Source organism: Apis cerana, linkage group LG10 (assembly GCF_029169275.1).
Source record: "Apis cerana isolate GH-2021 linkage group LG10, AcerK_1.0, whole genome shotgun sequence".
In the NCBI taxonomy this organism is placed as follows: domain Eukaryota; kingdom Metazoa; phylum Arthropoda; class Insecta; order Hymenoptera; family Apidae; genus Apis; species Apis cerana.
In genome coordinates, this window is record NC_083861.1 from 3,424,702 (window position 1) to 3,440,367 (window position 15,666).

The 15,666-nt window shown below is 24.8% G+C and overlaps 4 protein-coding genes across 14 annotated transcripts in view; 2 read left to right on the plus strand and 2 right to left on the minus strand.

Moving 5' to 3' along the window:
- LOC108004380 (tyrosine-protein kinase Src64B) overlaps window positions 1-2,703 on the minus strand; it is a 71,749-nt gene extending 69,046 nt beyond the window's left edge. For 3 of the 6 annotated variants that reach the window (XM_062080763.1, XM_017067253.3, XM_062080760.1), the window contains exons 1-2: window positions 2,477-2,703; window positions 99-262 (exon numbers count right to left, since the gene is read on the minus strand). The gene's annotated coding sequence lies outside the window, so the exon portion shown is untranslated. Of the gene's footprint in view, window positions 1-98; window positions 263-1,592; window positions 1,742-2,476 lie in introns of all 6 variants that reach the window. The other 3 variants (XM_028664021.2, XM_017067250.3, XM_062080761.1) reach the window with 2 other exon arrangements.
- A 525-nt stretch (window positions 2,704-3,228) lies between these two features.
- Window positions 3,229-5,986, plus strand: LOC108004379 (ubiquitin-conjugating enzyme E2 variant 2). The gene is made up of 4 exons (XM_017067248.3): window positions 3,229-3,491; window positions 3,913-4,055; window positions 4,331-4,456; window positions 4,520-5,986. The coding sequence occupies exons 1-4, from the start codon at window positions 3,467-3,469 to the stop codon at window positions 4,658-4,660; spliced, it is 435 nt and encodes a 144-aa protein (XP_016922737.1). The 5' UTR covers window positions 3,229-3,466; the 3' UTR covers window positions 4,661-5,986.
- A 358-nt stretch (window positions 5,987-6,344) lies between these two features.
- LOC108004378 (cytochrome c1, heme protein, mitochondrial) lies at window positions 6,345-9,435 on the minus strand. Of its 5 annotated transcripts, none has more exons than XM_017067247.3 (9): window positions 9,040-9,435; window positions 8,787-8,904; window positions 8,166-8,213; window positions 7,786-7,934; window positions 7,563-7,695; window positions 7,230-7,394; window positions 6,975-7,088; window positions 6,764-6,898; window positions 6,345-6,684 (listed from the first exon to the last, which is right to left on the minus strand). In XM_017067247.3, exons 2-9 carry the CDS (start codon window positions 8,856-8,858, stop codon window positions 6,565-6,567), a joined length of 936 nt encoding a protein of 311 aa, XP_016922736.1. In that variant the 5' UTR covers window positions 8,859-8,904; window positions 9,040-9,435; the 3' UTR covers window positions 6,345-6,564. The 5 variants fall into 5 exon arrangements, with proteins under 5 accessions (XP_016922736.1, XP_016922734.1, XP_016922735.1 ...); XM_017067245.3 differs by having other exon boundaries at window positions 8,166-8,216; XM_017067246.2 differs by having other exon boundaries at window positions 8,166-8,216; window positions 9,004-9,069.
- An 84-nt stretch (window positions 9,436-9,519) lies between these two features.
- Window positions 9,520-15,462, plus strand: LOC108004370 (protein LSM14 homolog car-1). 2 transcript variants are annotated; one of them, XM_017067231.3, is made up of 7 exons: window positions 9,520-9,656; window positions 10,683-10,837; window positions 11,043-11,331; window positions 12,413-12,614; window positions 12,726-13,007; window positions 13,263-13,442; window positions 13,557-15,462. In XM_017067231.3, exons 1-7 carry the CDS (start codon window positions 9,536-9,538, stop codon window positions 13,855-13,857), a joined length of 1,530 nt encoding a protein of 509 aa, XP_016922720.1. In that variant the 5' UTR covers window positions 9,520-9,535; the 3' UTR covers window positions 13,858-15,462. The 2 variants fall into 2 exon arrangements, with proteins under 2 accessions (XP_016922720.1, XP_016922721.1); XM_017067232.3 differs by having other exon boundaries at window positions 11,043-11,226.
- Window positions 15,463-15,666: the final 204 nt, after the last annotated feature.

Below are 15,666 nucleotides of genomic sequence, written 5' to 3' on the forward strand. Positions count from 1 at the left end.
TTAGTACATTAACAATTTCTTTTTTGTTTTTTTCATTTACTTAAATTCATATATATGTACATTAAAATTTCTTAAAATTTTCAAAAATATATTATTACCTGTTTCTTACGACGTAATACACGAACTGTTCAATATATCCGGAAGAGATAAAGCCTCTTGAATAAACATTCTATTCTATCATCCAAAGATATTTTAACACACGTGGTTATAAGTGACGTCATCTTAATTTTTAACTTAATAGTTTCAACACCAATTTTAAAAACTAAAAAAAAGAAAGAATTTGAAATGTATGATATTATTTTAATGTGGAAAATTATAAAATAATTATAATTGTTCTCTATGGCATCCATGTTTCGTTACACTGTCACGTGACTTTATAAAACAATATGATTGGTGAGATTCAAAAAAACTGAATATTTCTTATTTTCTATATTGAATTTCTATTATTACATGGAAAATGTTAATTGATTAAATTTTTTTACAAAATAAAAAATAAGTTAAAACTATTAAAAACTAGAATAACAACATGTATGTGTTTCTTTATTCGATAAAAAAAAATAAAAAATCCGTAATTTCTAGTAATAAAAAACTAACATAAAATTCTCTATTGTCAGAAATATACTATATGTAGCTCCGATGACTTTAATCACAAACAATGGCAAAACAATGATTATTCTGAGATGAAAAATGCTACTTGTATCGTCATACTCGCTCTCCTATATTTTTATTAACGATGATGTTTTCATATCGTTCAATTATAATAGAATGATAATAATTAATTATAGAGTTATAGAATTATTTATTTTATAGAATTTAAAAATATAATAAAGAATTTTAAAAATTGATTTTTTTCGAAAATAAAAACTTATTTAAAATATTTTTATCTTTTTTTAAGTATAAAAAATTAAATTCTATTCAATAATGTTATTCTTTATGATATATAAATAAAAACAAAATTCTACTACATAATTAAATTAATTTTAGTGAAATTTTACTAAGTTACTAGCTATAAATTACTATAAATTTTACTAGCTATAAATTACTAATAAATTATTGAATTATTAAATTAATAAATTAATAAATTTATAAACATTATATTTATATTATGTATATTACAATATATGGAAATATATTTATATATTTCAATAATTAACTGAAATATAACTAAATACAAAATTTCAAAAATATATAACCTTATTTCATTATGTGACCAATCAATATTATATATAATTAAAACGATTTTAATTCATAAAAATAATAAAAAAATTAAAAAGTTAAATATTAATAAAAATTTATTCTGGGATATTTCGTATAATCAAAAATTTGTAACATTAGCATTTAGTAACAATGTTATCGAACGTGAACGATAACGGTCAATCCACGTTGCAAAGTGGGCGCGTGCGGTGAAAGCTCGCAATGTCGTATGTGCATGCCGGTGACGCCATGTAACGATAGATTTTCAATTAAAGAAAATTCATGGTGACAGCACATATCATATGGTTGATATGATTTCTATCTGTATCATTTCTGCGCGTCAAGAAATAGATTTAACAAAATATTATCGAAGTTAATCGCATCTATACGGTACATACCTAAACCGAACGAATGAACAACAAATCGAAAAGGATACATTTATTAGCTGTCTTACTTTCATTCTTGTCATTACTTGTTCCCATTTTCACGGTTCACTGCGAAATCACTCAATGACAATAATGTTCAATGATCGTGAATGGAAAATAGACTGTATTTAATAGAACAAAAATAACTATATTAATAAATAATATAAAACTATTAAAAGTTGACTATAGCTATAACAATAATGATATTATTTTATTCGATTCCTGTAAATATTTACGGTTTTAAAATAATTAAATACAATTATAGTAATTTGCGTTTATGAAATATTATAAATCTATTGAGATAGAATAAATATATTTAAATATTTAGATTATGTGCTGTTTACATATAAAATAAAAAAAAATTAAACGAATATATATATCAATAATACATATAAGTCAAGTAATAAACCTTGTATTTATATATTTAAAATTATTAAAATTTTTTATTACAAAAACTAATGAGATTGAAATATTGAAACTAAAAATTATTATAAAATTTAAAATTGTTCGTTACATTACGTATCATCATGAAAGTCACTTTGTAAGCATTTTTGATATCTATTATTTATAGTTTTTAAAAGAATTCTTTTAATTATAAAACAAATATTATTTAAATTAAAAAATAATTTAAATAACGTAATGTAAGAGCTTAAGAAACTATTATTAACTTATTAAAAAGAATAATTCTTTTAAATATTTAGAAATTAGCAACAATGTGCAGCCAAAGGTCAATGGCGTTCGTTTGTTTATTATGGTGAGCACTTCAATAGATATATCTATAGGTATGTCAAACAGCACACTCGGATATTAGAATAAACTCTTAACGCAAAAAATTCAAATTATTTTCTTCTACATACCTGTCTTATGGCAGGATTTTCGGCGTTCTTCGAGTAATCCGCGTTCAATGGAATATTCAATTAATCATATAGCACATTTTAACACACGCCGGGACGCACTATGCACAGAAAGAGTCAACGAATGCACCACGAGCAGACTGACAGTTACCACGGGTTGTTCATTATTGGAAAATCTGTCTTGCAGGCTGCTCTTGCGCAGCCGGCGCGATACTACTGACTTCCTCCCCTCTACAAGTCGACGCCATTTGTACCAACCTTCTTTCCCTTTCATAACCGTATCGAAAAAAAATGGAACCCTGACTTTGTATATATTAAATTCGATTTTTATTAATTCGATATTTATTTTTAATAATATGCAAAATTGAATTTAAATTAAAACCTTGATATCTCTTAATTATATTTTGATTACTATTTATGAAATTTAATAATAAATTTTCATTAAATAAATTGTATAAAACTTTTCTATAAAAATCATTATTGTTAATATTTTTTGATTGTATATATAGATATGTCGTTTTTTGTACTTATTTTAACATGTAATACATATAATTATAAAATAATTTATATTTATTAAGAAAAAAAACATTTATTTATAAAAATATTAAAATATTAAATTTTTTCAATAATATTTATCATTATAAATATAAAAGTATAAATATTTTTAAATTTAAAAAAATGATAAATTTATAAGCATAAAATTTATAAAAACGCTGGGATAATTAAAGGTCTGAAATCTATAATGTAATAATTCCATCTAGACAGTGAATAGTCTGTGGAAACAGACAACCTCACGGAGGTTGGCTGAATTTTCGCAAAGTGAATTTCACTTGATAATTAGATATTATTTTCTTCATCTTAGCTTCGGGTAATGAAAGATTTATACTATAATTAAAACGCATATTCTAAAGTGATTTGATTTGGAGCATATTATTGGGTGTTAATTTGGTATTCTTTAGAAAAATATACAGCGTTTCACAAAAATAAGATATCATGGCGGTACCCACTACCGGTGTAGGTAAGTATTTTATATCTGTTTTTTACAGGCTAAAAAATGCAAACAACAAACAGGTTTCATATCATTTGAAAATTTGAAGAGTTCAAATTAAAAAATCATATATAAAATATTATTATAAAAATTATACCTTCAAAATCTTGATAAAATAGAAGAGTAGACATATAATATAGAAAGATATCACGCACAGTAAATGTATATAAAATTAATTAATAGTATATCGGGATTTTGAAAATATCATTATTATTTTATTTTTTTTATATAAATAAAATTTTATATATCATAAAAAATTTGAAAATATTAACGAGAAGATTATGTCGTGTAAAATTACAGACTCATAACCTATATTTATGTTTTAGTGATTTTAATTAATAATATTTTATTGATAGCTTTATAAAAAATAATTTCAATTTTATGTTTTTAGTTGTGCCTCGAAACTTTCGTTTATTAGAGGAATTAGAACAAGGTCAAAAAGGTGTAGGTGATGGTACAATCAGTTGGGGCTTAGAAAACGATGATGATATGACTCTTACACATTGGACTGGAATGATAATTGGACCACCTAGAGTAATTTTTTTTAAATTTTTATAAAATTCTATTTGATATATTAATTTAAAACTTAAATTCCTATATATTGTATAAATTATATATAAATATTTGCTTATAATATTATCATGTTAAATATAAATTTATATTGCTTAAAAATTATAATAATAATAGCAAATTAAAATTAATTACATTAAAAAAAATGAGTTTACCATTATTAGTAAGAAAAATAATATTAAATTATACAGATATTATTGATTAAATATATTAACTACATATTATATAATATTTTTTAGACACCATATGAAAATAGAATGTATAGTTTGAAAATTGATTGTGGTCAAAGATATCCAGATGATGCACCCAATGTTAGATTTTTAAGCAGGATCAACATGAATTGTATTAATAGTACTACTGGTGCAGTAAGTATTTTTTTTTAATTTCAATAATATAAAAATAAATATTTAATGTACTGAATTTTATAGGTTGATAACCGCAGTGTACCAGTACTTGCAAAGTGGCAACGAGAATACACAATTAAGACAGTTCTTCAAGAACTTCGTCGTTTAATGACATTGAAGGAAAATATGAAATTATCTCAGCCTCCAGAGGGTAGCACTTTTTAGCCTAACCACATATAAACATAACATCTCTTCCTTTCTGCAATTGCATGGGGTGAGATTCAATGAAGGTACCAAATATTAAATCGGTACCAAGTAAAGACATATACTAAGAAATAACATCTGTATAAAAAAAGAAAAAAGAAAGGAAATGATGACTATAAAAGTTGATTCAGTGTTTTCAATTTACTAAAATATTTACTTACAAAATTCATAAATCATTTATTATTACTTACTATTTCTTACTAAACTTATAGCATATTTCATATATATATATATATATATATATATATATATATATATATATATATATAATATATACATATATATATAAAACTATTTTATTTTTAATATTTTATTTTAAAAACATGCACACGTATTTAATTTAAGAAAATGCTGTTTCAGCTTTTTAAGTTAATACGATTTAAAATAAAATATTTTGATTCTTAACTGGAAACACAGACTGTGTAATAAAAGTAATAATCAATAAGAATAACTTATGCCTTCAAAGTTTTTTAAGTAAAACAAAATAGCCTGAATAACATTTCAGTTTGAGCATAAGTGCCATTTCATAATTTGTGGAGATGTCTCAGTAATTATTATTATAGACAATTCTAAATTTTAATAATTTATATTTTTGTGTGCTCATTTTTACCAAATCTTATTTTACTTTTTCTCTGTTAATTGTTATTCAAATATTAGCAAATAGCAGGTTGTTGAGATCAATATTTGATATAATAATGTGCCTTTTTGTGCAAATAGCATAAAAATGAGCATATATTGAATGTATTTGGTTGAGACATCATCCAAGAACGGCCTCTTCTATATAGAGAAAAATGTTTCTTAACTAATAAACAATTTATGTTATAATTAAAACATATAAAATAATTTGATTTATAATAATATGTGGATAATGGTATAGTGTTTTGCATCAATGTATGAAGACATGTACATCAATGTATGAAGCATTAGATTAAAAATATTTAATTTCTCTCTTCCATTCCATTATTTATATATTAGAAATATATTTTAAGTTTTTTTGGTCATTATAATGCAGATATATAATACACATGTATTTACTCTTTGATCAAAGCTTCATAATTGATGTATTTATAAAATCATACTTAATTTTTAATAAAAATCCAAAGTATCATAAATAAGTTTCTAATCATTAGAGAATCAGGTTTGAATGCTAGTGCAGTTCTATTATAAATTGCTACAAACTATACCGTTCCCATGAAGTTGTATACAGAGCGGAAAAAAAGTTTTCCATAATTATGTTACATTTTAGAAAAAGAAATATAATCATAAATTATTTCAAACATAATATAATTTTTTGAAATTTTATTATCCAAATTATAGTAATATCTATCCTTAATTAAAGTAAATCCAAACCAAAGTACCAGATTTTTAACACAAGTTAACATTTATTGAATAATATTATAAAATTCTCAACTACCTGAAACATTATACATACCTTTTCATCAGCTTTGCATTTTAATATTACACTATAAATGATGTAATAGTGTAATTTAATTCATATTAATGAAAATATTAAATAATATCACTTCATGTTGATAAAATCATGCTTAAGAATAAACAAATTTCTTTAGAAATTATTTAAAATTTCAATTTTTTTATTCCTTACATTCAGGGAATTTTTTGTTTAGGCAATAAATATATGATTAAATAAGTTTCATAGTTTATTTAAATCTGACGATGATATCATTAATTGTAGTTATGTACAAGGCGATTGACGCGTTAAATAAACGTCTATCATTTGAGTGCAATTATGTTGTTGTAAATATCGCAACATTCAAACAAAGTAAAAAACTACATTCCAATATGGGAATCTAACATCGTCGGATCATTTTCCTTGAGCTAATGTAGCTTTATATTACTGTATTATATTACTGTTGTGGAGGTTTATGTCTTGGAGTGAAAAGTATTTTAGTATTTTTCACAGTTGTCCACTTATGTCTCTTCCAATATACTAATAATGGTATTACTATTGAACTAATACCCAAAAGCTGCAAAATAATTATATAATTTTTAAAATAATAATAATTACATATATTTCTTGAAGTATATATCAGTACTAAATATTACCTTAATAGTAAGTCTCTTTCTTTCATCATGTTCTGAATTTGATGTCCACATAAGAAATTCTACAATATCTTTTGCTAATTGAGAAGCTGATGCAGGAGTGCCATCTTCATATTCTATTACTTCATCATAAAGAATCTGAAACATAATAGAAAAAAAAATTAATTTCATCAAATCAATTTCATGTATATCTCAAATAATTACATAAACTTACTTGTGGCATACCAAGAGCTCCACCAACAAAGTAAGGATTGAAATATTGACCCTCTCTTATTGGAATACCAGCTGGTGGATCACAATATCCAGTTAATAATGAAAATACATAGTTCTGAAATATAAAATATGAATAATATATTCAATTCAAGAATATTTTTATAGAGAAAAAATAATTTGTTCTAAATAAAATTAGTAAATAATATATAAAATTCAATATATAAAAAAATAAGTAAACCAAATTTAATTATTTTACCTCTCCATGCTCAGTTCCATTAATAATAAATGTTAAATCTGGTGGATAGGCACCATTATTTGCTGCTCTAGCTGCTTCTTCATTTGGATATGGAGGTGGTATATAATCAGATAATTTACCAGGACGCATAAAGTAATTTCCTTGGTCATCAGGACCATCTTGAACCTACATTATTTTTTTTTAATAAAATAAATTAATATTTAAAATAATATATTAATATCACTATTTTTTTTAAATAAAATTTTTTTATTAACTTTTAGTTACACAATTATATATTTATTATTATTATATTTCATTATATCATTCAATTCTACTTCACTTAAAAATATTTACCTGAACTTCTGCTGCAATAGCTTTCACTTCTTCTTCAGTATGTGTAACACCCACAAGATGACGATAAGCCATATATTGTAAACTATGACAAGCTGAACATACATTTTTATATACTTCCCAACCACGTCGAAGACTAAATAATAATATGAAAAAATAATATAAAAGATAATATACATTTTATTATTAAATTTATGTTCCTCACTTCTTATAATACTTTTATTACCTTCTATGATCAAGTGCACTAAACATTCCATAAAAACCCCATTTATATGTTGGTGGATGTGCTACCATGTCAAAAGCTTTTACAGATTGATCCAAAGCATAAATTAATGCACTGATACCTCCAGCTGTTACTCCTAAACATGCTAACAGCTGTAATTATTTTTATTATATAAATATATTAAAAGTCTCTATATACAAATATATATATATATTCATTATGACATAACTGAAACTTACTATAAATATATGTTCAATATATAAGAACATACACATATAACACATATATATTCATGTATTTAATGAGTTTAACTATTATTGGTTGTAGATTAGGAATATGGGAATAAGGAAGGCATCTTCAATTCATTACAGAAATACACATACCACTTTTCTGCCTCTAGACCATTGCTTGGCAGTAGAAAAATTATGTACCTGCTAAATTAAAATTTAAATATTAGATAAACTTTTAATTTATAATATAATTTTTTTATTTTAATCTTTTTCAATAATCTTATTCAATAAAATTTATAACATTACATTTTAAAATTCTAAATATTTACATGAATTTCAATATTATCTTTTTTAATCCATTATGCAAGTTGTATAATTATTAAAATAATCCAAAGTTATAAATATTTTCAGTTATAAATTTGATTTTTAAACTATCCATATAAATCTTAGATTTGTTTGGCTATGGCAACATCATAATTTTGTATGCTGATAACTATTACATAACATCAAATAAAATGTCTTCAAAATCCTGTTGAAATTATTATCCTGTTATAAAATATGTTTCATTAGAATTGATAAAGTGACACTAAGTACAAAATTAATATATTTTTCAAGAAAAATGTCATAGCAGCCGACAACTTGTATAGTTCATCAAAAGATCTACATTAAGTTCGATACATTAATTTTATAAGATAACATTTAAATAATAAATGATATTTTTAAAGTAAATAAGTTAATACGTCTAAAAGCAAGTTAAATTTTTAAATTTCATACCTGATTAAATAATGTTCCATAATTTGATTTCAAAAGACCGATTTTATAAACTCGTCCTAATGAAGCCGCCATGTTGGCCAAAGGTACAATGTATAAAGATTCTTAGTCAATTAAATATCTATAAAATAAACATACATATAGTAGTAAAATAGTAATTGTGTATGTTTCATAAAATTTTGTTATCAATATATGTATATTTTTATATGCAATCACAAACCTTTTACAAAGTAGACAAAAAGCAAAAGGTACTTACACAACTTTTACTATGTAAGGTGACTATAATCAAGCATACCAATATCATAAGGTCAACATTTAAATGATAAAATTATTAATAAATGTTTATTTTGATTGCATACAACATTTTTATTCATGTAATATTAATAAATATAGTATATTTTTTTAAATTTAAAGATTGCTTTATTCGCAATTTATAACACAATATTTAAAACGTATTTCAATTTAATCTAAGTATGCAATATTCTATTAAAAAATATAATTTATATTATTATATTCTTTATCATAATGACTTATTACTTTTCATTTGTATCATTTTATTTTTGTTCAATTTTGTTACATTTGAAATTTGTAAATCATTTCTAAATATATGGGGGGTGTGGCGCATGCGCAATTTCTGTTGGTAGACTTGGCAGTTCGCTGTCGACCATTGGTGTCAGCTGGTGGTTTCGTCAGATGGTATCGTGAATCCTGTAATATCACATCGATCGTCGTACAGAAGAAAGAGATTCAAGATGAGCGGAGGAATGCCAGAATTAGGCTCGAAGATTAGTTTAATATCGAAAGCAGATATTCGTTATGAGGGCCGACTCTTTACTGTTGATCCTCAAGAATGTACGATTGCTCTAGCTAATGGTGAGTCTCAAATCAAGATGGATACCGAAATTAGTTTTGCCGCTGCTTTATTTCCCGGTTATTTTGTTTTAATATTCGTTACTTTTTATTCACCGATTACATTTATATTTTTGCTTCTATCGTTTTTTTTATGTATTGTTTATGGAAATTTAACAATTTTTATATATTTGTTATATTCGAAAATGCTTTTAGAACAATCGGTACTTGATTCGTCCGGTAAAGCTTCGATACAAAACAACCGGGGTCACCCGTCATTTATAACGGGTGTTTTATGTATTATTTGTAATTTGAATATATATATTTTAAAATTAATCTCATCGTTTAACGTATTTTTAGTTTTTAATAAATATGTTAAATATTTATACAGTATTCTCAAATTTATAGCAACCTATACTCCACATAAAGAGGTAATAAAGACAGAAATATATCAGATAATATTATTCAAAATTATATATTTTTATTTTCGTTTTAGATCAACAATTTTAGTTTATGAAAACTGTATATCATATCTATGTATTTAATTATATAATATTTTTTCATTTAATGTTCATTTTTTCTGTACAATGTTAAATTAAAATGAAATAACAAAATTTAAAAATTACATATTTAATTAAAATACATTATTTTTTTTAATATAATAGTTATTATTATGTAAAATTATATTAAAAACCGTTACATCCACCATTGTATAGAATGTTTGTGTTTTGTACTTGTCCTGTTTATGTCTTTCGTCCTTTTTTTTTTAGTCATATTACAGTTATTCTTATAAGTCGTTACATTTAAATTTCATAATATAGATTTCAAATTATTTGTATTATTAAGTTTTAAATATTATATTATATGAAATATTATATATTTTTATTTTATATATAGTTTTATAATCTATATTAATATATTGATAATAATAGCAAATTATGAAACAACTTTTATATTTAGTTTCAAAATTACTTAATCTTAAAAATGTGATTATTTTATTAAAATATTAAACATTTTTTTACAATATAATATTTTTTTTTTATAATATAGTACGTTCTTTTGGGACTGAGGATAGAGAAACACAACTTCCAGTGGCACCACAGAATCAAGTATATGAATACATTTTATTCCGTGGTTCAGATATTAAAGATATTAGAGTTGTCAACAATGTCAGTTCTATTCCAAATGATCCAGCAATTGTGCAGGTAATTATAATATATATATATATATAAATAATATATAATATATACATGTATACATATATATATTTCTTATTATTATAAGATTAATATTTTTTAAATTAAATTATTATAATAAATTGATAATATAAATAATATTAATAAATAATATTAAATAATAAAATTAATATAATTTCATATATGATTGCTAAATAATTCTAATTATTTATAGATGACGGTACAACCGTCTATGAGTCAGCAATCATACCAACCACAACCTAGTTATGCTCATCCAATGATGGGTCCAATGGGTGGACAATATGGAACACCTTATGGCATGACAATGGGCACCATGGGACCTGTAATGGGAATGCCAACTTCTAGAGATCCTCGTGGACCAATAAATAAACAGCCAAGTGAGTTGAGCTTGGGCTCTGCTGAACCCAATGCCATCTCTATCCCAAACTCACTACCGACGGCCAATGTCGACCCATTACCAAAAGACCAATCTCTGGAAGATGGTAAACTGTTTTTGCTATGAACTATCCCTTGCCAATGGCATGCTTGCTGCTTCTTCTCTGGTAATGCTTGCTAACTTTACTTGTGAAATCAAAAAATTTCCTTTATTAATTTTTAACTATACATGATACTCTTGAAAATATTTGAAAATACTTGCTTTCATTTATTTTTTTCTTTTAAATGCTGCTTATGAATTTTTGCTTGTAATGTGAATTATATTTTTATTGTGACTTATTTAATTTGCTTCTCAATTTTATATTATAAATTTAAATGAAAAATTTAATATTGAATGCTTGAGTATTCTTTATACATGATATATTTGTATATATTTAAAAATATGTATATAATATAGTATATACATGATTTTTATTAACAAATTTTTAATATTGCTTTAATATGATTTGCTTTTATGATTGTATTATTTATGCTTTCCTATTTATATGTGTCTTCTTAATACTTCATAATATTAATTTTAAAATTTCTTTAAATAAATTTCAAATAGCATAATAAATGATTTAATATTGACATTAATATATGTGATTTTTTAAAATAAATGTTTAATGTTATATTGCCAATAAATATTTAAAATAATAATATCATAATAATGTATAATAATTTAAATTTGCTATGATTTGCTTATGTTATATGTATTTTATATAATATATTTATGCAAATTTATTTTTAATAGTTTTTGTATTTTACTAAAAGAATATGCATGAAATTTTTTTATATATATTTCGGTTATAATTTATAATTTTATTTTAAATATGCATTTAAAATTTCATTTTAATAGTGTTAGAAGCATTATGCACTAGCAAGTAACATAATAGCAAGAACAGTTGAAATTTCAGGTAGAAATCGTTTTTTAAGATTACTTTCTTAAGCAACGTATATTTAATGTAGTATTTTTGTAATCATACTTTGATTTAAGTTCTAGAACTAAAAATTTCTAATATATTTTTTTAAATATTTCCTATATTATATTTTATTTTTATATAATTATTTTACTTTAGAATTATATTTTTTAAACATTAAATTTTCATAGAATTATAACATGTATATTTGCTTAACTTATTTTCATAGGTGTATTAGATCTCATTAGTGGAGGTTCACGATCAACAACTCCAACTTCATCTTTATTGACACGAAAAAGTCCAACTATGGATCAAAGTATTCAGGTAGGCCATCAACAACAACAACAACAACAGCAGAGTGGAAATGTTGGCAAGCTTGGTGAAAAGACGAATATAAGAACTATTCAACCTGCTCGACGTGATCACGATAGGTATACTTATTATTTTCAAAATACTTAATTAAATTTAATATTTAAAAAATACAATTTTTTAATTAAATATTAATATATAATACAATAAATAATTTTATATATTATTTTCAGCCATAGTGGTAATAAAACAGGAGGTACTGTATCACAATATAATGATGGAAAACGTGATACAATGAAACAAGATGGTCAACTTCAAGGTCAAGGTACACATGCTCAAGGTGGTCGCGGAAATCGTGGAGGATGGATGAATCGTGGAAATATGCGTGGCAGAGGAAGAGGTCGTGGTGGTTTTAGAAATCAACCCGGTAATGCTGGTGCCAAACCCAAGAATACGCTGAAATTTGATAATGATTATGATTTTGAACAAGCTAATACTGAGTTCGAAGAATTAAGGTATATATATATATTTTTTTGCAAACATATATATGGCATGGTCAAACCAGGTTTATTTCAAGTAAATATGAAATGACAAATGTGAATACCATGCAAAATCAATGTTATGTATCTTTAAAGCAACATGTATTCACATTATACATGCTTTGTTTACGCAATGCATCAACATATGCATTATTTTATCACATCAAATTTTATATGTATATTTAAAAAATATTTGAAAATTATAAAGTGAATTTTTATTATGCATTTTAGATCTCAATTAGCAAAAACGAAAATTGATTCTGGTGCTGATAATGAAAAGAAGGATGATAGTGGTAATGAAACTGGAGCAGGTGAAGGTGAACCAGAAGAAGAACCAGAGATAGTTCATTATGACAAATCAAAATCGTTCTTTGATAACATCAGTTGCGAAGCAGTAGAGAGAAGTAAAGGGTAAGTCGAAACATAAGTAGAAATTTGTGTAACAATAATCATAAATTTTATAATTAAAATATATAAAAAAAATAATTTTTATTATTATTATTATTATTATTATTATTATTATAGACGATTCCAACGTACAGACTGGAGGACAGAGCGCAAATTGAACTCTGAAACATTTGGTGTAGCGTCAACGAGACGCGGTGGTTTTCGTGGACGCGGTTATTATAATCGTGGAATGGGAGGCATGTATCGAGGTGGTGGTGCTGGTGGTTCTGGTTTCCGAGGTGGTTATAGAGGTTCCAGAGGTGGAAATCGTAAACCTGCTAACCAACAACAGCAAAATAATCCTGGCAGTCAAAATCGCACGACCAACGAACAATCTGCTACTCAATCACAGCAGAATAGTCGCGTTGTATCTTTTTGAATGAACAACGCACTACTATATATATAAGTATTCACTTTAGATTAAGATTTTTACGATACGTGCTCTGCCCTTGTGGACTGATTTGAATTCGAGTTTCAAAAAGAAAGATTGAAAGAAAGAAATTAAGAGGAAAAATAAAAAAATAAAAAATAAAAAAAAAAACAAAAAAAAACAGAAAAAGTTCTTTGAGAGAACTTTATTGTGAGTTTTTTGTATTATCACGCAGGAATATAGGAAACTAATCAGTGCTTTGCAGATCCTGCGTTTAGAATTTCTGGACAAATAAAAATGAATCTTATTGCTATAAGTAGTTAATTTTCGAAAACTCGATATTCAAAACCATCATGTCCTACAAATTAAGGAATCGTCAAATGCTTCTGAATGTAATTAAGTACAATACACGCCGGACGGTAGAAACAAACGTATATTTGCAAACAAACATATATGAAAAAACAAGTTTTAAATTTTCAGTTGAGCTTTTGTTTGTATACAATTATACTATTAATTAATTCGACAAGCATGCAACTCCGATTAAGTGAAAGAGAATCTCAAAGAAATTTTTGTAACACAACGTAAGAGAATAGAACGTGAAGATGAGAAAAAAAAACAAGAAAAAATGACTAGAACAAGAAAAATGAATAATTTTTCGCGTTGCATGTGTTATGATTTTGTGGAATCGAGAGATAAAGCAGTAATTATTCTTTTCTTTCGTGAATAAAAATCGAACAAAGAAAAATTAGAAAAACAAAAATAAAACATGCGTAAATCGCAAAATAGAGTAGGACAATATTATGGTTATTTGGAACAGTCAAAACTTTATTTATTTATGATGACCGTGTATGCGAATTAAGCTGAAATAATTATTTTACTCACGTATTTACCAGGGGGTTTTGATTTTCGAACAGGAACGTTAAATTGTTCCTTATATAAAAAAAAAAAAGATAAAAAAAATAAAAAAAAAAGATTGATTTTGTATGATTCATAGAGATACGCGTGCGCACGAGGCCGAATCGTACATCGATTGTATTGACTATTAATTTTTGAAATATTGAACGTGGTATGCTAGTGAAAGAGAAAATGGGAGTGCGAATGCCTTCTTGTAGTTCGACTGCGTTTAATATCTTCGAGTCTCGAAGAAATCGTTTGATGTACGAGAACGTTGTGCGCCGATCGCGAGTAGCGTTGCGAGAGTAAGACTCTAAAAGCATGATAATGTCCTTAAAAATATAAGACGTAAAAAAGAAAGGCAGAATAAGTATATTATTTGCGACTGTTATTTTCTTATGGCTCATATGGAGTCCCAAACGTATACAGATATATACATACATAACATGAGATTTAGTTGCATATAAATTGAAAACCTCCATAAGCTATCAGTAAAGTTGCAAAGTAAGGTAAAACTACAAAAAAAGTATAAATCATATATGAATAAAGATAAGTAAAATAGGAAGGAATATGGGGAAAGAAGAAATATAACTTTTAAGTTTTATGCATTACTCGTGTAAAGAAATGCACGGTATATGTGGTTTTCCGATGATGAATTTTTGTTTTGTACAGCAGATATTGTGATTCCCAATGCTGAATAATACTGAAGTAATAAAATAATGTTTGTTGTACTCTTTAAGCCCACTAATTACTTCAAGAGACATTTATTCGGGTAATATTTGTCAATTATTCTTGCGTTTTTCGTACATGTGAATAAATTGCTTGGCAGAAATAATAATAAAAAAAAAATAAAAAATAAAAAATAAAAAAAAAAGTAAAAACACTTGTAAATTGATATTTACTGAACAAAGATTTAAGAAATAA

Bases quoted from the DNA above. Each gene is read 5' to 3' on its own strand.
- LOC108004379 (XM_017067248.3), top strand. From the start codon at position 3,467: ATGGCGGTACCCACTACCGGTGTAG. The intron at 3,492-3,912 runs GTAAGTATTTTA...TTATGTTTTTAG, and splicing joins GGTACCCACTACCGGTGTAG to TTGTGCCTCGAAACTTTCGT. The intron at 4,056-4,330 runs GTAATTTTTTTT...AATATTTTTTAG, and splicing joins TGATAATTGGACCACCTAGA to ACACCATATGAAAATAGAAT.
- LOC108004378 (XM_017067245.3), bottom strand. From the start codon at position 8,858: ATGGCGGCTTCATTAGGACGAGTTTATAAAATCGGTCTTTTGAAATCA. The intron at 7,696-7,785 runs GTAATAAAAGTA...ATTATTATTTAG, and splicing joins AGTGCACTTGATCATAGAAG to TCTTCGACGTGGTTGGGAAG. The intron at 7,395-7,562 runs GTAAATATTTTT...AAAATAATGTAG, and splicing joins CTATTGCAGCAGAAGTTCAG to GTTCAAGATGGTCCTGATGA.
- LOC108004370 (XM_017067231.3), top strand. From the start codon at position 9,536: ATGAGCGGAGGAATGCCAGAATTAGGCTCGAAGATTAGTTTAATATCG. The intron at 9,657-10,682 runs GTGAGTCTCAAA...TTTATAATATAG, and splicing joins TACGATTGCTCTAGCTAATG to TACGTTCTTTTGGGACTGAG. The intron at 13,008-13,262 runs GTATATATATAT...TATGCATTTTAG, and splicing joins ACTGAGTTCGAAGAATTAAG to ATCTCAATTAGCAAAAACGA.